Source organism: Podarcis bocagei, assembly GCF_964188305.1.
Source record: "Podarcis bocagei genome assembly, chromosome: 3".
Lineage (NCBI taxonomy): Eukaryota > Metazoa > Chordata > Lepidosauria > Squamata > Lacertidae > Podarcis > Podarcis bocagei.
In genome coordinates, this window is record NC_138127.1 from 60,806,276 (window position 1) to 60,828,731 (window position 22,456).

At 41.9% G+C, this 22,456-nt stretch overlaps 2 protein-coding genes across 3 annotated transcripts; one reads left to right on the forward strand and one right to left on the reverse strand.

Annotated features, from left to right (window-relative positions):
* Positions 1–975: 975 nt before the first annotated feature.
* Positions 976–7,661, reverse strand: PSMB1 (proteasome 20S subunit beta 1). Its single transcript, XM_081188291.1, has 6 exons — positions 7,475–7,661; positions 6,022–6,129; positions 4,118–4,199; positions 3,683–3,812; positions 2,449–2,555; positions 976–1,264 (listed from the first exon to the last, which is right to left on the reverse strand). Exons 1-6 carry the CDS (start codon positions 7,579–7,581, stop codon positions 1,079–1,081), a joined length of 720 nt encoding a protein of 239 aa, XP_081044417.1. The 5' UTR covers positions 7,582–7,661; the 3' UTR covers positions 976–1,078.
* A 655-nt stretch (positions 7,662–8,316) lies between these two features.
* On the forward strand, positions 8,317–21,992 carry TBP (TATA-box binding protein). Of its 2 annotated transcripts, none has more exons than XM_081188288.1 (8): positions 8,317–8,500; positions 13,729–13,961; positions 16,340–16,665; positions 17,618–17,705; positions 19,329–19,420; positions 19,616–19,783; positions 20,760–20,854; positions 21,219–21,992. In XM_081188288.1, the coding sequence occupies exons 2-8, from the start codon at positions 13,908–13,910 to the stop codon at positions 21,296–21,298; spliced, it is 903 nt and encodes a 300-aa protein (XP_081044414.1). In that variant the 5' UTR covers positions 8,317–8,500; positions 13,729–13,907; the 3' UTR covers positions 21,299–21,992. The 2 variants fall into 2 exon arrangements, with proteins under 2 accessions (XP_081044414.1, XP_081044415.1); XM_081188289.1 differs by lacking the exon at positions 8,317–8,500 and adding an exon at positions 8,513–8,943.
* The last annotated feature ends 464 nt before the right edge of the window (positions 21,993–22,456 follow it).

Sequence of the window (22,456 nt, forward strand, 5' to 3'; positions counted from 1 at the left end):
CTAGCAAAGTACTTTCACCAAAATGCTAGCGCCAAATTTACTTCTCCACTCTAGGATAAACTCAAGTAAAGCATGTGGATATTCTGTAGCGAGCTAAATATATAATTAAATATGCAGAGAACTTAAACACTTACTTTCTGGGCCAAACCACTTTTTAAAGAGTTTAAAAAACCACCACCACCACAGAACATCAGGAGTAATAATTATCAGAATTTTTCTCTCCTTCCATGCTGTGATCCTGAGGAAAATTCCTCCCCTAAAGGAGATACTTGCATTTTGGAGAAAATTCCCGTTAGTGCCAAGAACTACAGTGGTACCTCAGGTTAAGTACTTAATTCGTTCTGGAGGTCCGTATTTAACCTGAAACTGCTCTTAAACTGAAGCACCACTTTAGCTAATGGGGCCTCCTGCTGCTGCTGTGCTGCCGGAGCACGATTTCTGTTCTCATCCTGAAGCAAAGTTCTTAACCCAAGGTAATATTTCTGGGTTAGCGAAGTCTGTAACCTGAAGCATATGTAACCTGAGGTACCACTGTATTAGCCCCTTCCCGTGTACCTGATTTTTTTTTTTTGCATTTTTTTAAAAAAAACACCCTACATTAAATGCAAATACACATTTAAAACCATGCCTTCATTGGGCCCTCTCTGCACCACGATTCAGAGAAACAGAAGGGACAGAAGGCTGGTTACCTTACTCACCCAAAGTAATGAGAATTTGTCCAACTAACAGCTGTCATCATCTTAATTTAAGGCATAAATTTGTATCATGCATTTGTGCAAGTCCAAAGTATTAAGATAAATTTAAGTGGTTGTGTAGAAGACTGCACTGACATAATGATCATTAAGTTATTCTCTTCTACCATTTACCAGAATGCAACTTATAATTGAATAACAGCCTGTTTTTCCTTGACTGGCCACATGTGACTCAAATCCCACTTATGCTGTGAACAATGAAATATAAATGATGAAAGACAGCTTTGGTTTCTTTTTTATTACATCAAATATCATACTAGCAGTATATAGCCTGCACAAAAATTAAGGTTGCACACCAAAATTCTTTAAATGTACACTGCACTGATTTAGTCTCTTCGCAATGGAGTGATTTCTTCTTTAATTCCATCTTTTGTGATAATGCAGATTTTTAGTGCATCCCCAGTGTATACATCTCTTTCTGCAGCAGAAATGAAGACATCCTTGACTAACTGCAAAGCCTTCTCCAGAGACAAAGACACATGCTCCACATTCTGCAAGTTCTTGAGGCCAACCTTTCAAAAAGAAAAACATTTTAATTAACCTTTCTGTTCTCACTTTCATTTGACAATTAAGATGAGAGTTACTTTGTTATGCTGTCACCATGACTGACAGGTATTTTAAAAGGCCAGGTTTTGCCACTAAAAAAATAATAATCAAAATAATGTGTAAGGAAGTCATTTGGTAAATGATCACTACATTCATTTGGAGGCGGGAGCAGAATAAGGGAATAAATTAAAGGCCAAACTCGCAGATTCACTTTGGCTGCAGTTGCTGGAAATCAACTCTTCATAAATGCCATGACATCAAAGTGTAACAGTTACAGACAACTGATGATGAGATGACAGCAGTTTCACATGTTCAATGTAAGTGGTGGATGCAAGCATTATCTGAATGCAGTTATGGCAAATAAAATAGTCGTCCTCTCTGAATTAATAAAAAATAAACTGAAACAAGCACAAAGCACCAGTAGAAATAGTTTCCTTTTTACTTAGGTGACCTTCTAATGCCTGTGGCATGATCATGCTTGGTCAGCCAGAGTAGCACTGCTTTATAGAATGACAACTCTTTCAGGAACTCACAACCGAGCAAATGAAGTCCCCAGAGATGCTTATCAGCCCACCTGCTCACATAATACCTACATTAGTCATCAGTAGGCTAAGAGGAAAGAACCACCAAACTTTTCTAAAGCTATGACGTCTGGGGTTCTGGAAGCAAATCCTAATTGTTCCAGGCTGCCAAGAAGGTAGCCATTTACAAGTTCGTTCTTGTGTATGGAAAATTAGTTGATAAAAGCTTGTCTGTTTCTTACTCTTAATTTTCTATCAGGTGAAAACTACTGTATGCCAAACATGGAGGCAATCAGAAGCACAGAAGAAACATTAAGTGCTTCAGAAACAATTCAACTACAATCAAACCTTGGTTCTTGAACAGCTTAGTTGGTGAACAAATCTGCTCCTGAACGCCGAAAACCCAGAAGTGTTCCAGTTTTCAAACGTTTTTCGGAAGCCGAACGTCCGACACGGCTTCTGCTTCAGTGCAGGAAGCTCCTGCAGCCAACTGGAAGCAACACCTTGGTTTTCGAATGGTTTTGGGAGCCAAATGGACTTCTGGAACGTATTAAGTTCGAGAACCAAGGTTCCACTGTACTTCTATGTCAATGTAACCACTAACCAGAGAGTCCTGTCTGAAATCTTACCTGGTTGTCCAGCAGAGGCTGCAGCATGGCACTAGCTGATCCACCAGCTTTGAAAGTATCTCTCTGGTAGGAGCCTACTGGATCAAAGCTGTACACTGCACCCTTTCCTTAAGAAGAAAAAGAAGCTGACGTTAGAATCACAAGCAGCAACCATGAATAAGGTCTAATAGCTGGAGGAGACACACACAAAAAAGGCTACAGCAGCCACTTTAGTTTGGAACCAGATGATGTGAATTTGACAGAAAGAGTAATGAACTGTCACCTTAAATAAAAGTGGATGAGAAATTATATAGCTACCAAAGCATAACAAAATTAATCACACAATCCAAAAGAATGAACTCTAAACACAACCCAAAAGAATGAATTCAAAAAATCCAACAGGTATTGGGCCCATTTCACATGCAACTCTAAGGCAAACCACAACTTGCCATGAATGAACATTGTGTGGGTTCCTGGAACAGAAACTGCAGTTGCAGTGCTCCATCCCTGGCCCTGCTGCCACCATGCTACCTAGGGCTGAGCTATGATTTGCCTTAGCATTAGGTCTGAAGCTGTGCTTATAGTTTGTGGTAAACCAAGTTGTAAACCAAGAACAAACCCTAGTTTACAGTTCATGGTTTGTGTGAAGCATTTTAAATCAATGGCCTGGTTCATACATTATGCCAAGCCATTCTCTGCTTAGCCAATGTATGGTCTGTTTGAATGGAGGAGTGGCTACTCCAGACTGTTGCAGAGCAGTAGAAGGAAATTTGTTCTGATTGCACAGATAAAATTTCACGGCTATACAGTGGTACCTCGGGTTACATACGCTTCAGGTTACAGACTCTGCTAACCCAGAAATAGTACCTCAGGTTAAGAACTTTGCTTCAGGATGAGAACAGAAAGCGTGCTCCGGCGGCATAGCAGCAGCGGGAGGCCCCATTAGCTAAAGTGGTGCTTCAGGTTAAGAACAGTTTCAGGTTAAGTACGGACCTCCGGAACGAATTAAGTACTTAACCTGAGGTACCACTGTAATTCTACAGGATGTGTTGCTAGTGTGTGAAAACATGAAAGATCCCAGGATCCCCAGGCATGCACCTCCAGATGGTGGAGACATCAGGCGCCATCCTGGCACCCAGATATCTTCACTTTGTCGCAAGCACGATAGCCAGGTACAAAATACATTTGGCGCCTAGCAAATTTTGAATGCTGCAAGAGAGACTTACATTTACTAGGAATTCAAATTAGACTTTACCTTCTTCATCTAATCCACCAATTATGTTGTAAACATAGTAAGGGAAGAATCTTCGAGAATACAGGATTGTAGAAAGCATGGCTGCAATAGCTCCAGCACTCATGGTCTTATTATTGGAATGTTTGTACATCTGGAATCAAATGGCAAAATTGTTATAACAGAAACAAGGTGGAAGTTCATTCACTGAAATGAGCTGCAGAACAGGCAAGACGGTCAGATTCAGACTACTGCATAAGCAGGCTACTCTACCAACAGGCAAGAAAAACTAGTTATCATTAAAGGGTAAAGGAGTTCCTTAAAACATCTGGCATCACCCAATGTTGTAACTGTACACTGGAACAGCCACATAAGTTTTATATACACCCCTTGGCATTTTTTTTTTATTAGCATTTGGCCACCTCCATTTACAGACATATATAAATAAATATAATTTACCTTTAGCCTTGCTTCAATAATTTTAGTAAGTGTAAGGCAGTCTCCGTGAAATCCACTGCAACCAATGACTGTTGTATCTGTCCTGTAGAAATGCAATATTAATATGATTTTAAGTTATCTTGACATGATGAATACTCTCAGATAAGATTTTTTGTTAAAGTACCTTTAGTTGTCAATTATGACACATATTAACTGTAAACAAAAACATCAAAGAATTCCTCTCACTCTCACTCAAATTTTCATAAAGCGGTATTGTACGAATTACAACTTTACTGTTTAACATGCAGAACCAGGACTAATTCAGTTGTGCATTGATACTGTTTTTATTCAACATGATGATAAGCAACTGTGCTCACTATCACATCGGCCCATCCAATTTGAATATAGTGCTACACAACTGGAGCAATTATATGGAATGCATTCTTGTAAGATGTGATGGTGACGTACTAGCTGTGAAGGCCAAGTACAACTTACGTCTTCATAGGCCACATGCCACCAAATACCAGTTGCTGGAGACTTCTCGGCTTCTCAGAAGCATCTGGGAACACATGAACCTTTGGGTCTGATTTTGCAAAGTTTTGCTTACATTCTTAACTCCATGCCTGAGTGTACTTTGGTTCACTTGATACATTCTCCACCAGATCACAGGTCCTCAAAGACACCACAGTATCAAATCAAGGAAAAGTGGCAGTAATGCACATCTGGACCAGCCCCAAGACTCCCCATAGCATATTATATAGCATATAGTAATTTGCACAAACCCTGCCATTTATAGAGAATGCTATGGAAACAGTATTAACAAGTACCATCATCACAAAAGACCAACTGATGTCAATAGAAGGTTACAAACCAAATGTTTATATCTAGACAACCATTTAAGATCTATTCTACTATAATGCTAGCAACACAACCCTATGCAGAAGTCCTACTATGTTCAATGGGGCTCACTCCCAAGTAAGTGGATACATGGTATGCCAGTCTAAAACAATAAAACTAAGTCTACAATTCTATACCCACTTACCTAGGAGTATATCCTAATATGCTAAGAATGCATCCCCAGTTGGAACCTAGGAGACATGTCTATTAAGAAAACTAAAAGGCTACATATTTCATGCATCAAATGAAATGAGTTATGCAAAAATGAGTGGTGAAGTTTGTGGTACTACTCATACCTGGCAAATTTCTTTCCTTTGCCCTGGAAAATTCTGAAGCAATATTATAGAAAACATTTTGGTTTTGTAGTCTGAAACGTCCATTACGTGCATAAGCATGTAATTGGGTGTTTTTCCTGTTTCACTTTAAAGAATATTACCCAAGAGAAGACACTGACAAAGTGAAACATATTATATAGTGAAACTGAAACTACTTATTTAGAAAATGCTGGGCCTACCAATGTTCCAAGAGCTACTACAGCAGCACGATATTTTACTCAGAAGTAAATACTGCCATGTTCAATGGGGCTTACTCCATCGTAAGTGTGTTTAGGTTTGCAGCCCGCGTGCAATCAAAAGCATGCCCTGAAACAACTTATTGTGTACTTGAATAGCAGGCTCCCCCTCTGTTCCACACTGCAATGCGCTTTTAAACAGCTCTTTCATTTTCAAAAGCTGCTTGTCATGAGGAACACAGCCAGAGAATTTCACCATTTTACCAGATGGCATATTAGGTAAGATACAGCCAAGTTAGGCAAAATCCTTATCAGTTAGTTATCATCCTTCTAGCTAAAAGTTTGAGATACTTGAGTTTATAAGAAAACAAATGAAGCTTATGGAAACACCAGGCTTCAGTGAAGTTCTGTTTCAAAAAGCAAAATTATAGAGAATTAAGTTAGCTGTAACGAAGACATGATGCTCTTGATGACTATAGGGCAATTACAATTTTAGGTTCTCTCAAGTTAAACTTACAGTTTGTAGCATTTTGGACTGTCCCGGCTATGAATTGCATAGTCTTCACTCAGTCGGGTGTCTGAGGCAACAATAGAAAAGTCTTCACCAGCAATTGCCAATATAGTCCTTTAAGACAAAAAAAGGAACAAATGTTTCTGTGTACTTAGGATTTAGCAAGCAATTCAGCTCAGCAACACAAAAACTAGAAATCCTACAAGTATTATAGATTTTGCTTTGCAGTTGTGATTGTTCCAATAAAAATCGGATCTAACAAGTATTTGAAGACATAATCACATAATGCATTGTAATAATGCAACCTGCAGACTACCAGAGCATAGACAACAGAGGTTAGGCTATCTCTGTGCAGATAGGAGTACAGCTGGGCCATCAGATGAAGCTGATGTAAGCACTCTGTGTCACCAAGGCTACCTGAGCCTCAAGCCACAGCAGTGGATTCAGGAATACCCCAAGTAAGGTACCCACTCCTTCAGCAGGAGTGCAATCCTGTCATTTATTGACTCTTGTCATTCTACCCTGAGTTATCGATCCACATTTATACCAGAGAATCAGGTACAGGCAACCCCTGATTTGAACAGGGGTTGCATTCTGGATAATTTGTGCATGCTAGTGGAGTTTGTGCAAGCATGCCACACTCCTGCCCGGATCCAAAAACAGCCTGCACATATGTGGTTGCGCATTCTTTGAAAACACTCAAAACTGGAGTTTCACTGACATAGCAGCCAGATCTCAGCAATTTTGCTCAAAAACAGAGTCTCCCTCCACCCCCCCAAAAAACCCCCCCATGGTTATTGTTTTTCCTTAGTGCACTTGTACAACTGAAAAAATACTGACAGCACTCTGAATTTTAAAAAAAAGAAAATCGGATATACGTAAGATGAAATACAACTGAGGGAATCAAGGAGGAGCCACCCTCACCAACGGGAAAACCTGAAAATCCATGAGAAAAAGGCTGGGCATACTGGGAGGGTGGGATTAAAACTATTTTGTACAAGTCTTGATCTAGAAAAGCACACCGACTCTGTCAAGACCCTCGGATGAGCACATGGAGACCGTGATAACTGTGGGCTCTCACAGGAGGGCAGCGAGTTGATGCTCTTGGTGATTGTATTCATATTTAAAGCTGTCCTTAGTGTTTTAAACTTGGAAGCCGTCTTGAAGGGGGGGGGGCTTTCTACGGCCATAAGGCATAGCTGTCAACTTTTCCCTTTTCTTGCGAGGAATCCTATTCGGAATAAGGGAATTTCCCTTAAAAAAAGGAAAACGTTGACAGCTATGCCATAAGGTGGGGTCGGATTGTAATAAAACAAGCACGTCTCCAAGACATAAAAGCCAAACACTAGGAAGTAGGGCTGATCGCGTGCGCGAAGCAAAAACCGCCGTAATTTGGGCAGCCCGGACCGAGCAGCCGAATACAAAAGGAGAGGACAGGAAGCGGCGGTCAGATACTCACCCGCCATTGAAGGTGTAAGGGGAGAAGCGGTGTTGCACCGCAGAGCCCTGCTTCGCCTCACAACCCAGGCCAAGCGCGGGCTCGGCGTAGCCTGCTGTCGACAGCATCGTTAGCTTCAGAAACCCCACCGCTTCCCGAACTGCTGCTGCGGCTGCTGCTGTCTCACGGCAAAATGGCGTCTCCGGAAGAGAACCGGTTTCCCAAGCCCTCTCTGGGCGGCATCCTCGACGACTTCCGGCGTCGGCACCTGCGCGTCGCAGCGCCACCTGCAGACGGGAGGCTGCTAGGACTCACAAGGGGGCACCGGAGACGAAGGAAGGGGAATTCATTTCAAACTTCAGACCCAAGCGCGCTTCCCGGGGAGAGAGAGGCTGAGGTGGTGGCGGCGGCGGCGCTGGGGAGCCCGACTCCCATCCGCGCCAGCCAGCCAGCCTGGCCAATGTTCAGGAGTGAGGGCAGTTGAAAAGTGCAGCAACATCTTGTTTGCGCTTTCCCCTGTTTCGTGGTGGTTTTTTCTGCTTCTGCCGTAAAGGTCGAGGCGGAAAAAGACTTGCAGTTAAACGGGAACACGGGAGTCAGACACAGCACTGCGCTGAGGGTTGGAGGCCAGCGTAAGGGGGGGTCAGGAGCACATTCACTTTGCTTGGAATCCCTTCTTATCCCTGCGGTGCTCTGATCCATTTGCCTAGGCGTGCAGCAGGCGGCTTTGATCGCCGATGCCTCCTAGAGAAGAGCTGCGCTTGGCACCCCGATGCTCATGCTCACCCCTCCTCCTCTTTATGCCCCTTTCCTCTTTGGGGCACGCCAGCCGCGCTCGTATTCTTTCGAACGCGCCTGCGCGTTCCTTCCATTCATTTCTCTCTCCCCACCCCACCCCGCCTGCCGGCCGCTGCCGCCCTCAAGAAAGCTGGCGCCCGAGGTAACCGCCGAGCGGCGCAGCGGCTGCTTCGGATGACGCAAAAGAGGCGCGCCGCTCGATGAAGCGAGCGAAGGGGCACAGCTCGGCTCGGGAGAACTTCTGGAGCGGTAAGTTGCCGGTCCGCCAGCGTCGCCCTCGAGGGGAAGGGTAGCCCTGGGAAGGAGCCCAGAGCCGCTGGGCTGAGGGGGTCGGAGGAGGCGGCGCCGCTACGACTGTTCGTACCGCTACGGGCGGCAGGCAGGGCTTTCTCCTTCCCGCTCCCCCTTCCCGCCCTTCGGACCCGTAACGTCAGGACGAGGGTTTGGCGGGTCTGTGGGCCGCGAGTTGGGCCCGGTAGCCTCCCTCCCGCCCGCCTGCCTCACTCCCGCTTTTCCCTCCAGCGGAAACGCAGCCGGCGGGGAGGGGCGCCCTTCTCGACACCTCTTTCCCGGCGGCTGCGGGATGGCGATGTCCCCAATCTCCCGCCTCCGCCTGGCTGCGGTGTCTGCTGCCCGTGCGGTTTCCCAGTCCATGGGAACTAAGGAGGAGGATCCTAGCCAGTGGCCCTAAGGTAGGTTGCTTCTTGTCGGCCACATGTGCTCCTCCTGCAGCTCCTCCCGATCCTGTGCATGCTCTCTGCTTGGAAGCAAGTCCCACTACGCTGAATGGAGCTCCTGCACCGGTGTAGGAGGTGCTCGGAGGGAGAGAGGAAAATAATCACCTTTCTGGGTCTCTGCACGTTTTCCTGCAAGTCGTTTTGGCACACACGATTCCGAGAAGCACTCGATGATTCTGTGCAATTTGGGAAGCTGTCCTGCTCCTTTGCCATCCTAAAAATGTTTCACAAGGAAGGGCCAGTGAAATGTTGTTTGCTGCATTACCCTTCAACTAGTAGAAATGAGTCCAAATTGCCATAGTTTAACATACTTAATTGAAACAGGTTACATTTCCGTGGGCACAAGATCACGGAACTATAGAATTGTAGGATTGGAAGGGACACTGAGGATCATCTGGTCCAACTCCCTGCAGTGCCAGTCAGATGTACTGATCCATTGCACCACACAGATTGCTAGCCAGTTGTTGTTTAGGCTATAATCCTAAACTTACTGGCAATTAAGTGCCATTTGAACTGTTGTAGTGTGTAATAGATATCAGTGAAACTCATCTATTGGGTGATTGATGTCAGTCTCTTTAGAGATTTATTTAATTTTGAAACCTGCAGTGGGTACTTAACTGTCTTGAATTATTTCTCCATCTCTTTCACATATATTCCTATACAAACATAACTTTCTTTAAACATGAAGAGAGGGAGTTACAGACCACAAGAAGGAGTAGTGATTGACTGTGCTCATTTTATAAGAGTTTATACATGTTTTTATATCTGCTTAGATGTCAGTATTGTGTGTGTGCACTGTTAATGTATGTTGAATGTTTTTTGTATTTGATGAAAGCTATAAATAGAGGATGACAAAGTCAATCTGCAAACAGTTGTAATATGCAGTGCTTGCACTCCTTTACACTTGCCTAATTCTTTCAATCTTGAAGTGTTAAATGCTACCCACACTTACTATGTAGCAGTATAACAATAACTGTAGGTGTATCTGCAGCTGGAAAGATTATCCTACTTTGACACCGATATATTTGTGGCATTTGGCAAGACTATTCTAATCCCTGGTGTAGTTCTGTGTCAGTGAAATAAAAATAGTGCTGTTTGGATGGCAGCCTTCAGTGAGTACTTCTATAAAACACTTCTTGAGGAAGCAAGGTTTGTATAGCTTCATTACTGAAGCAATATAGTCCATTCTGTAAAATAGCTTATTCAAAGCATTGATGTATGGAGGTGCTTCACAATGTTTCTGGGTTGTTTTTTACTAGGCCTTTAAGCTGTTGGTTTCTGGATGAAACAATCATTTCCTGGGATGTTGACAAATGATGCTACTAGACCAGGGGTTTCCAGATTGCAGTCAGTGGACCACCAGTGGTCTGCGAGCATCATTCAAGTGGTCTGCAACATGTCTGCATTAATTACTCATACTGATTTTTATTTTAATTTTGCTGCCTTTATTTCTTATATTAGATTGTATTACAACTTGAATTCTGTGGAGTTCAAATTGCAATAAAATACAGGCAAGGGGAAATAAATTAAAATATATACACACAAAATGCATAGTACCACACGTTCCAGTTGCTACAGCAAGCAGAAAAATCATTAAGGGATCTTCCAAGGCCATAAATAATTTTCAAGTAGCCCATTGGCTGGGGTGGGGAAGCGTGGAATGGAAACCACTATACTAGATAGTGATGTTCTCGTGGTGTTCATAATCTAAGAGCAGCCATGCTGGAATCAAAGATCTGTGTACAGCAGCTTATTTTACCCAGTCACCAGCCAGATGCTTTTGGGAAGCCTGATGGAGGGCATGTAGGCATGTTGTCTCTTCTTCCAGGCCACTGTTATTGGGAGGCAGGCTGCCTCTCAGCCTGTATGATCCACATAGAAATGATTGGCTGATAGCCATTGATAGACTTGTCCCTCATAAACTACTGGTAGTTGAATCCTTCTTTAAAGCAAGCTGAGTTAATGCTGAGTTGTAGCAGTGAATTTCATTGAAGTACAGTACTAGCTTCTCATTTCACTGAATTTTCTTCCAATCAGTTTTTTTAAGGGTGTCCCAAACCCAAGTGTTAGGTGAACGAAATGAAATACACTCTCTCATTTTCTCCACACTATGCATACTTTTATAAATGTGTATTGTGCTGCACCTTTTACAGTTATACAATTTCTTCCCAAGATGGGACAATCAGAAATGTACACAGTAGTTCAAGTGTATATATGCAGCCATATACTTGTACCCATAAATTATAATATTGACAGTTTTTTAACTGACATTTAATATGCATACACAGAACATACATTATTTCTTAATTCAATTTAAAGTACATTTGTTGTTGTATAGACGTTTAGTCGTGTCTGCCTCTTCGTGACCCCATGGACCAGAGCATGCCAGGCACTTCTGTCTTCCACTGCCTCCCGCAGTTTGGCCAAACTCATGCTCGTAGCTTCGCGAACACTATCCAACCATCTCGTCCTCTGTCATCCCCTTCTCCTTGTGCCCTCCATCTTTCCCAACATCAGGGTCTTTTCTAGGGTGTCTTCTCTTCTCATGAGGTGGCCAAAGTATTGGAGCCTCAGCTTCACGATCTGTCCTTCTAGTGAGCACTCAGGGCTGACTTCCTTAAGAATAGATAGGTTTGATCTTCTTGCAGTCCATGGGACTCTCAAGAGTCTCCTCCAGCACCATAATTCAAAAGCATCAATTCTTCGGCAATCAGCCTTCTTTATGGTCCAGCTCTCACTTCCATACATCACTACTGGGAAAATCATAGCTTTAACTATACAGACCTTTGTTGGCAAGGTGATGTCTCTGCTTTTTAAGATGCTGTCTAGGTTTGCCATCACTTTTCTCCCAAGAAGCAGGCGTCTTTTAATTTCGTGGCTGCTGTTACCATCTGCAGTGATCATGGAGCCCAAGAAAGTAAAATCTCTCACTGTCTTCATTTCTTCCCCTTCTATTTGCCATGAGGTGATGGGCCCAGTGGCCATGATCTTCATTTTTTTGATATTGAGCTTCAAACCATATTTTGCGCTCTCCTCTTTCACCCTCATTAAAAGGTTCTTTAATTCCTCCTCACTTTCTGCCATCAATGTTGTGTCATCTGCATATCTGAGGTTGTAGATATTTCTTCCGGCAATCTTAATTCCGGCTAGGGATTCATCCAGCCCAGCCTTTCGCATGATGAATTCTGCATATAAGTTAAATAAGCAGGGAGACAATATACAGCCTTGTACTCCCTTCCCAATTTTGAACCAATCAGTTGTTCCATATCCAGTTCTAACTGTAGCTTCTTGTCCCACATAGAGATTTCTCAGGAGACAGATGAGGTGATCAGGCACTCCCATTTCTTTAAGAACTTGCCATAGTTTGCTGTGGTCGACACAGTCAAAGGCTTTTGCATAGTCAGTGAAGCAGAAGTAGATGTCTTTCTGGAACTCTCTAGCTTTCTCCATAATCCAGGGCATGTTTGCGTGCAACACAACCCCAATATTTTTTCTGGTTAGACAACCAGCATTAGAAATGACACCTTAAACTTATGTTGTGTTTGCCACCACGGAATATCTAGGCGCCATAGTTTTTTTAGAATGAGACTTATTATTATTAAGAATAATAATTCCATTTCTATGCCACTTTATATTTTAAAGAAAAAATCTCAAACAGGTTGATAACACATTAAAGCATCAACTAAAACAATCCAGCATAAAGCAAATTCAAGTTTCAAGGAAAACATTTCAGATCCTTTTCTAACTGCTGCCTCCTATTCAGCCAAGGGATATGATAATCAGTTTCAAGCTTTATTCCAAAAAGGGTCTCTTGACGTAAAAGGTCACTGTCATGCCCCTTTTGGAGGAAAGCTCTTTGAAGGATGGCCTTGAGCTCTCCAAGGCAAACATTCAGGAGAAGCATCCTGTATCAAGGGACTGCAAGGCAGAGCATGGGGATGCAGGTATTTCAGGGGTCACATCAACCCACCCTCCTCAAGTTAGCCAGCTATTTATTTCTATTTTCAGTGTGAAAAATGTTTATGTAACCTGATACTTATTATTTACTTGTTGCACTCCTGGTTTTGGCTTTTTGCTTGTCCTGGGCAGGCTGGTGCAGTGGCTAGCGTGTTGAGTTTGGACCTCCAAATCTTTTCTCAGATAATGAATGTCACCGGAAGACCTTGGGAATAACACTCTGTCTCAGCTGAAGCTCACAGTCCATGGGGTATACAAAGTAATAAAATAATAACCTCAGTTTGCTTATTATTTAACAGTCTTTCAAAGTTCAGGTATGAACAGAATAGAAATTTTAAGTTGCAGTATTACTGGGTCAAAGAAGAAACCAAGTTGTAAGTACTTGATTTCTGTTTAGGTATAGTTATTTTCCTTCCAAACAGCTATTTGGGTTGGATAGCTAAACTGATGGTGTATTCTCCTTTGCCCTGCTTCAAAGGTACTTGTCATCACAGATCTCACCTGTCTGTTAGGCTTATGCTTTTTGCTTACCGGTACTTCAAAAACCAATTCATTCAGTATGTGGGAGATCTGAAAGGGGATTTGTCATTGCAGATTCTTAGAACTGGCACCCAAAAGCTATTCAGCAAGCAGGCCCATGCTTATAATACTGGAAGAAGCACACTTGACAGCATTGTTTGGATAACAGAAATACATTTTGTGAATATAAAATGCAGCAGTGTTGTGTGTTTCTTAATTTTACTGCAAGGCATGCATTTCATTAAACTTGTTTCTCTCTTTCAGACTTATGATCCTCCTCTTAGACACTTGAAAGCTGAAGTCCTTTCAAATATGTCAAGACAGGCGGCATACCTTGTTGGGATGCTTTAGGAAGTGACTCTCAAGGCAGATGGTGTGAAACTGCTTTTCTGGACGAGGTTTCTGTAAATACTTGTCACTTGACTGGACACCGGACTGCTGCCATGGATCAAAACAACAGTTTACCACCCTATGCCCAGGGTTTAGCATCCCCTCAGGTAAAGATGTGTGAATGTTGGAGCTTATTAGGAAACACGGATTTCAAAATTATTTACCCAATGGAAAGTGATGCAATGTTGTAGGCACTAGATCTTCCTCCTCTCGTTATTTTTTTTCTCGGTGGGCTTCAAACTCTTTTGAATGACATCTAATCTATCTCTATCTATCTATCTATCGTATCTATCTCTCTATCTATGTATGTATGCCTGCCTGCCTGCCTGCCTGTCTGCCTGTGAAGATCACAGGGTGGTTTTACCTCTCCCTTCTCACCACAGGCCAGAACATGCTCTGGCCCTACCTTTTGCTCTGCCTCTTCAGTGGCCTCAGTGAAAGGGTAGTTGGCAAAGGAGGCAAGAAATACCACTGGCCCTCAATACAGCCATTGCCCTAAGTGGCGGCATGCTTGCTGATGGAGCAGTCCCTGCCACAAACTTACTACAGTCTCCTTCAACAGTAGCCAAGAATGCTTTTCTTGGACCCTCTCTGTTTTTTTGACTCTCTGGAAGGCAGTTCCTTGGCAAGAGCTGAAAATATTGGAGGCACTTCTTCCCTTCCTGCTTCATTCTTGTTTACTTTTTGAGTGGGTGAAGCATTAAAGACACAGACTCCTCCATACTGACTTCCTCACTACCCAGACTCAGTTTCCAGCATTTTGTTTCTTTGATGTACCCTTGGCCTGAAAGGTAGGTGTGTGTGTGTGTGTGTGTGTGTGTGTGTGTGTGTGTAAGAGAGGGAGGAAGGGAGGAGACTCTTATTTCATTTAATTTCAAAATATAGTCTCAATTTATAATTATGGTTTAGACTTGAATCCTTTTTCAAAATATCTCAGTTAAAGTGAACAATGTGTGTCTAGATGGTTATTTGTATTATGGAAATTCCGAACTCTGCCCCCCTTCTGTTGTTTTGTAATTTTGTTGCAATGCAATTTGATTGAAGGGAACAATAAGCAAACAATAGTTTGTTTATTTAGAGTATTTATATACCATTTTTCAGGTGGACTTCACATAAGGTTATTACAACAATAAGCATCACCTTCTTAAAAAAGAAGCTGCAATAGAATGGATGGGACAACTTGTTTAGAAAAAACTGTTACTGCTTCTTCTCCCCTCAGGGCAAGATGGCCCTTCAGACATCCCTGTGGTGAAAGTTGAGAGAAGGGAAAGTTGCAAAACACTGCAGGATTGCTTAAAAAGAACTGTTCTGCATATTTGGAATTTGCTGATCTTTTTTTAAAGAGTATGGCATGTACAACTGAATTTATTTTAATTAGCTTCAACTAGTAATTCCCAAACTGTGTCCCAGGCATGGGGTATACTAGTGTGCCTTGAGGAATACATTTTGAAATAATAGATGCAATTCAGCATTGCACTCTTCCAGTTGCCCCACCTGTAAAAGCATTTCAGCTTGCGAGACAGAATGATCCCACCTATCTCTCCCAACCTCCCCAGAGCCAGTGTTGGGGCACAAGGGGAAGGGGCGGGGGAGCACCATGATGCAAGCAGAAGTTCTTGTGCAGGGCTTCTGCTGATGGCACTGAGTAGGTGACTCCTGCCCAACTGCATGTTCTGAACCCAAAACAGCTGCCCAGAAGGAGCTGCATCACTTCATGATTTTACTGTTCTTCCCTTGATTTTATTTTGCTTTCTGGTTGGCATTCTAGTGGTGGGCAACTCCGACACCTCTCTACATTGTATTTGGATAATTCAGGCAGAAATATTTGGGACACTTACTTAGGAGCAAGCCTCACTGAACACAATTGGGCTTTCTTCTGAGTAAACATGCATAGGAATGTAGTGTCCGTCATCCCTGATGCAAAGACAGAACTACCAGCCTCAGGGAAGGAATGCTGAAATGAAAGGGAAGCACTCCTTTGAGTAGGTAGTTATTACTTTTACAGGTTCTGAAAATCAACCATTAAGGATATAAGAGCGCTGCATGCCTTTAATTTTAAGGGAAAGTTCCTCAGCCAGAGAGAAGCACTGACTTAAAAGTATCTCAGTGCTAATGAAAGCATATATGAGAGAAATCCAGTTTTGATCTACCCCCCCTTTCTTTTATTATGGTAACTGAATGTCAATTTCAGCCCTATTATAAGAGTCCAAGTAAAATAAGGTGATGATAATGCCTTGGAGAATACACATGGTAATATACTCATTCTGGAGGCTCCTGCTACTGTTTCAGTGCAGTCCTGTGCACGTTTATTCAAAGGTAAAGCACACTGTGTCCAGTGGGTCTTACTCCCAGGTTAGTATGCATTGGACAGCACCACTGGAGTCAAAATAGAATCGTCTGTTTTTAAAGCAACTTAATCCTCTTCTTGATTGTTCAAAAACATCTGTGGTTGATAGCATTCTCTAATTCTCTTCTCTTTTTTTAGGGTGCGATGACTCCTGGTATCCCTATATTTAGTCCCATGATGCCCTATGGCACGGGGCTCACACCCCAACCTGTTCAGAGCACCAACAGTTTATCTATTCTGGAAGAGCAACAGAGGCAACAGCAGCAAGCAGCAGCACAGCAGTCCACATCACAATCCACACAGGGTGCATCTGGCCAAACGCCGCAGCTCTTCCACTCACAGACACTTACTACAGCCCCTTTGCCAGGAACCACACCTCTCTACCCCTCTCCGATGACCCCCATGACCCCAATAACTCCCGCAACACCTGCCTCTGAAAGCTCTGGGATTGTACCACAGCTACAGTGAGTGTGTAGTCTTCTCTTCTCCCTCCTGTGACCCTGCAATATTTTTAAACAGTGACTGTAAGCTCCTGTAACCTTCTGATCTTGGCTAGCAAATCTATCTTTTTTGATTGACTTAGGGCGAAGCAACTAGTGTTAAGCAGCAATAATAAAGTTCCTTTTAATGGCAGCGACTTAACTAAAAAACACTGAATAGTTGACATATCCCTTGCTTCCCGGACATCTCAAATAAGCCTCACAACATTTGCAAAAGATGTTCAGGCTTTAGCTCATGTTTTGGAATGTGGAACTTCTTAGGAATGTGACAGCTATAGAGTTCCTCTGCATCCCTGTGCTCTGAACTGGTTCACAGATGGGGAGTTCATGAGCACCCTCAATTGTTTGATTGTTCTTAGACAACAGGATAGGCTATAAGGCAGGAGGTGCCCCTAATATGTTGACCATAAACTGTTAATGCACAATAATGTGGGACTGAGTGGGCTCCTGTAGTTTTACGATATTCAATTCTTTGTTGTGTTCAGAGACAATACGATAGCACCCTTTAAATATTTGTCACAGCTCTGATGGGCCAAATGTATTTCCTGCTGTTCCACAGGGTAGGACCCAAATCAATGGGTTCACTGTGAGAAAATGGAACAGTGCATTGAGGTGTGGTAGACTTTCCTTTGTTGGAGATTGAGTGTGTGTGTGTGTGTGTGAGAGAGAGAGAGAGAGAGACAGACAGACAGACAGACAGGGAGACCGACTAATCTTGAAAATATATATATACATGAAAATTAGCACGAGACAGTAGCTCACGAGTCAAAGTTATCCCGGTTGTAAATCTTATAAGGCTGGTTGTGTCCTGGTATTCTAGTTTTTACTTGCTTAAATGCAGTTGCATAGTAGGGGATACATTCAAAATTTGGAAAAAAAATCTAGCTTGCCTGGCATGTCTTTGAATTGTCTTTAGGAATATTGTGTCTACAGTGAATCTTGGTTGCAAACTGGACCTCAAAACCATTGCCCTTCGTGCTCGAAATGCTGAATACAACCCCAAGGTAAGATATGAGAGTCGATAGCCATTACCTGATTCTTCTGTTTCTGATTGCCTATGGGTCCAGCATGAATCTCTTTTAGCTTTCTCATGGCTGGGGAGTCCCCAGTCTACAGGTCCTCAATTGGTCTGTGGGGCTGTTTCCCCAAACCAAGCCCACCTGCCCCACACCTGACATCATATGTCAAGAGTTGGACATAGGTAGTTCCACTAGAACAAATAATTCACCTGTTGGATCGAGTTTAGCAATTTCCTATCTTTACTCTTTAAAGAAGGTAAAACAATAAATCTAGCAGAATTGGTAGAAAGGTTGCAAAAGTCACTTACAAAGGTATTTCTAAAAGGGGAGTGACAGATTTCACCTCTCCAAAAGCTCCTTGGCAAAAGTAATATTTTGAGTTGTCCATTGCATATTGACCATATTCAGATGGTATGTGAAATCAGTTTAGTGTGTGTGAGGAGTGAGCCTTGAGCTCACATAATTCTCTCCCATTTCTTTCTCCTGGGATGACTGCAAGGAGTGGAGAATCTTTCCTTCCCATTTTTGCTTATTCAGTTAGGATTAGTGGTGGAGAATGCAGTCTTTCAACTGTCCAGGGGAGTTCTGCACCTCTAAAGAATTGCTGGGGAAACCCAACTTCCTCTGCATGTTATTTACTGGGGGGAGAGGCACAAATGGATAAGACTGGCACTTCTGTTCTGCTAGATAACTGTTGCTCACATTTGGAGATTAGAGTCTCTATATAGTAAAAAATGATACTTTGTTGAAGAAACCTTTTTTGAGTGTTGAATCTAAGGAAGAACCTGCTACAATAAAAATGTTATATAATAAAACACTTAAAACAATTTGTAGAAGAGTTTGCAATACTCCTTGCAATATTTTTAACAAGCCTCCTGAATAGACACATTTGGGCTGCAAAATGTGGCTTATATATCTTAAAGTGGAAATGAAGGCTGTTTATACAGCAAGATAAATACAGTGGTACCTCAGGTTACATACGCTTCAGGTTGCACACTCTGCTAACCTAGAAATAGTGCTTCAGGTTAAGAACTTTGCTTCAAGATAAGAACAGAAATCGGGCTCCGGCAGCACAGCAGCAGCAGGAGGCCCCATTAGCTAAAGTGGTGCTTCAGGTTATGATCAGTTTCTGATTAAGAACGGACCTCCGGAACAAATTAAGTACTTAACCCAAGGCACCACTGTAATCCCTTTTGGAATGTGAGGTTCATACAATGGTAGCTCGGTTTAAGTACTTAATTCGTTCCGGAGATCCGTTCTTAACCTGAAATTGTTCTTAACCTGAAGCACCACTCTAGCTAACAGGGCCTCCTGCTGCTGTGGCCGCGTGATTTCTGTTCTCATCCTGAAGCAAAATTCTTAACCTCGGGTACTATTTCTGGATTAGCAGAGTCTGTAACCAGAAGCATCTGTAACCTGAAGTGTATGTAACCCGAGGTACCACTGTACTCTTATTCCTGAAGTAGTTGATTATAAATGCTTGCAAAATTATAAAGATGACTGAGGAGTGAATTATAATATAGAGGTGGTTGCAGCTTCAAAAATTACTTACTAATGTTTTTTGGGATTCTTGTAGTAACAACCTTTTTTTTTTTTTTTGTATTTCAGCGTTTTGCTGCTGTAATCATGAGAATAAGAGAGCCACGTACCACCGCCCTCATATTCAGTTCTGGGAAAATGGTGTGTACAGGGGCGAAGAGGTATGTGAGTCCATGGAGAATCTGCCCATTAATCTCAATGTCCAGTATAGTTTTATTCTCATTTCACTTGGGGGTTAACAGTCCAGCTCCCCAAGCACATTTACTGCACACACATGCACCGTATATAACATTTTGTTATTATTTACTTGATAAATAATACTTGGTAAAATTACAGTGACTCCTTTCCCCCCCCAGTGAGGAGCAGTCCAGGTTAGCTGCCAGGAAGTATGCCAGAGTTGTGCAGAAATTAGGCTTTCCAGCCAAATTCTTGGATTTTAAGATTCAGAATATGGTGGGCAGCTGTGATGTGAAATTCCCCATCAGGCTCGAAGGATTGGTACTTACGCATCAACAGTTTAGCAGGTAGGTAAAAGGTTATTGTACCCAAGTGGTGAATACCACCTGCCACAAAATACAAGTGGATACGGCAACATATTCTCGTTATTATCTCCGCCATTTTAATTTTTTTTTGTTAGTATGTTTTATCATTGCTTTGGATCTCCCATAGTATCCTGAATTAGGTGTATGCAAATAAGAAGGATTGCTTGTCAAGCTGTAGCCAATTTAGGACATTCTGTGGGTTGGATCCAGGTAAAAGTGTATAGCAGAAGGCTGGTTAATTTCCCCACCTCTCACCAAAAACCCTCTCCATGAGGGACAGGCATCCACAGAAATCAGGCAGAGGCCCTTTCAGTGAGCACTGCTCACATTTGCAAAAGGTGCATGTATCCAGTTTTTGGAGATTTCCTATTCAGCAGAGTCCCCTGACCCCCTGGGAGAAGCACTGAGTCAACTTCTGTCAGTGTCCTACTGCACACTTTTCTCAGATCCAACCCTGTATCTATAAAGTTTTGTATACAAGAATTACAACATTTGAGACTTCTTCCATTTGCTAATATTTTATGATGTAATGATTTTGTTGTATATAGCTGTATTTTAAATGAGCTGGTCGTTTACAAACAAGTGTCTCTGAAAGAGAGAGGGGGAAATAGACTGATCTCATGAAGTCTTGGGGGCTAATGGTGTATATTGCTAGATGAGTAGCCAGAGAAATTAAATCTGTATTAAAACCTTTTTAAATGTCAGCTTCCCATAAAGAGCTTGAAACAGGAGATGGCTCACCAGTTAGCTTAAGCCATATTTTGTCATTCTTATACAAAATATGTCGTATATTTTGCTGGAAATGTCTGCTTTGGTATATCAGCCACAAGATTTAGTAATAACAAAAATTAACTTGTGGCAAGAGAAATAAAATGGCTTTCACTTACAGACATCTCAATCAACCCACACTAGCTTAAGTTTCATTTAAAGATTTTACCTGTTTATTCTTTTCTTCCAGTTATGAGCCAGAATTGTTTCCTGGTTTAATTTACAGAATGATCAAGCCAAGAATTGTGCTGCTTATATTTGTTTCTGGGAAGGTAGTTTTAACAGGTAAGTTACATATGACATTTCTGCATTGAGTTAAATTGTAGTGCCAACAGGGGTGCCTAATAGTAATGATTTCTTGAAAATCAAAATTATTTTAATGTCAGCTTAGTCGTTTTTTTGAAGTGTTGGTGTTTTGGTATTGCAAATGTGCTACAACTTCTGTCGATGAACTCTTCTAAGAGTCTACAACTATGAACCAACTGCACAAATAAGAGATTTGAGCCATGCATTTCCTCCTTTTTCCTGTCCAAATTACAGGAAATGAATAAACCAGACACCTTACCTCTTGCTCTGTAAAAAAAAGGGGGGTACATTGTAGGTTTTTTTTAAAAAAATGTGATTGTATAACTAGTGCTTTGCCTTCTAGGTGCAAAAGTCAGAGCTGAAATCTACGAAGCATTTGAAAATATATATCCTATTTTAAAAGGATTCAGAAAGACAACGTAACAGTTCCTCACGCTCATCCAAGATGTTGGGGAACATTTTTAAAGTTACTGATTATGGCACAGCAGTAAAAGGAGACTTACAGACTGCAGCATCAGGCCTTGGAACATTTTCCCAGTTAGTGCCTAATTACCAGATCTCCACGGGGAGGGTGTTTGTGTTACGTCTATACTGAGTTACCGCGAGTTGCTTCACTCGGCTCTCCTTGGAGAAACAACTCGACCTATTTATATTTCTAGCCTTTAAACAGTTTTAACATCTATTTTTTAAAAAATCAGAAAGCTTACGCTGGCAAATTGGTTAAACCGTGTTACTCAACATTTAACAGTTTTCTTACAGTATTCTTTCAACCATGAATTTTATAATCAGAAACTTTGATTCTACATTTTTTGACCACCTTTCACATTCCCTGTTTTCAGTATTCAGCAGGACAGAAAGTTGCTAATGAAAACTGATGGTTGTATATATATATTCCTCTATTTGGGAAGCAATTTTTTGAGTTCTAAATGTATAAATACATGCTGCTTTTGAAAATTGGAGAAAGAATTTGAAGAGTAAAAGCCTGTGATTAACCTGATTGGCTTCTGCTGCTGTTTTAATGTGCTAAATGCATGCTTGTAGCTTTCAGTGTATTGAATTGGTTTTTATAAGATTTCTTAACAATCCAGTATTAAAGCAATGTGTTTTGCCTTTTAAATTACTTTCTCTGTGTTTCTTAAGTATCTTTTTTAAAAAAAGTTTAGCATATAAGCTATAGCTTAGTTCACACATTTTCTGGAACTGGTGGTCAATTCATGTAGTGGTGGAGCAGGCTTGCAGCCCTATAGGAATAAGAACAATTTCAAATGGGTAGCACCATTTAAACACCTGGTCATATGGAGCACCCAGTTACCTCCATGGGTAGTTTGTTCTTTTACTGAGCACAGGGGGGGAGCTTTGAAGAAGTCTAGCTCTAAAATTAAAGGTATAAAAATAAGACGACTGAAAAATCTTACCTAGCTGCCGGCATGGCAAACTTTCACTACAATATAATAAAGCTACCTTAGCTAATGGTTTTATTAAAACAAAAGGGCAACTGTTATCATCTCATCACTGGATAAGCGCTTGCTTCTTTTGTTTTATCCATGTTTTGTGTAGATGTCCCAAGGGTAATAAACACAA

Bases quoted from the DNA above. Each gene is read 5' to 3' on its own strand.
- TBP (XM_081188288.1), top strand. From the start codon at position 13,908: ATGGATCAAAACAACAGTTTACCACCCTATGCCCAGGGTTTAGCATCC. The intron at 16,666-17,617 runs GTGAGTGTGTAG...AATTGTCTTTAG, and splicing joins GGGATTGTACCACAGCTACA to GAATATTGTGTCTACAGTGA. The intron at 19,421-19,615 runs GTATGTGAGTCC...TTCCCCCCCCAG, and splicing joins GTGTGTACAGGGGCGAAGAG to TGAGGAGCAGTCCAGGTTAG.
- PSMB1 (XM_081188291.1), bottom strand. From the start codon at position 7,581: ATGCTGTCGACAGCAGGCTACGCCGAGCCCGCGCTTGGCCTGGGTTGT. The intron at 2,556-3,682 runs GTAAAGTCTAAT...TTTCTTCTTAAG, and splicing joins TGGTGGATTAGATGAAGAAG to GAAAGGGTGCAGTGTACAGC. The intron at 1,265-2,448 runs GTAAGATTTCAG...TCTTTTTGAAAG, and splicing joins AGCCTCTGCTGGACAACCAG to GTTGGCCTCAAGAACTTGCA.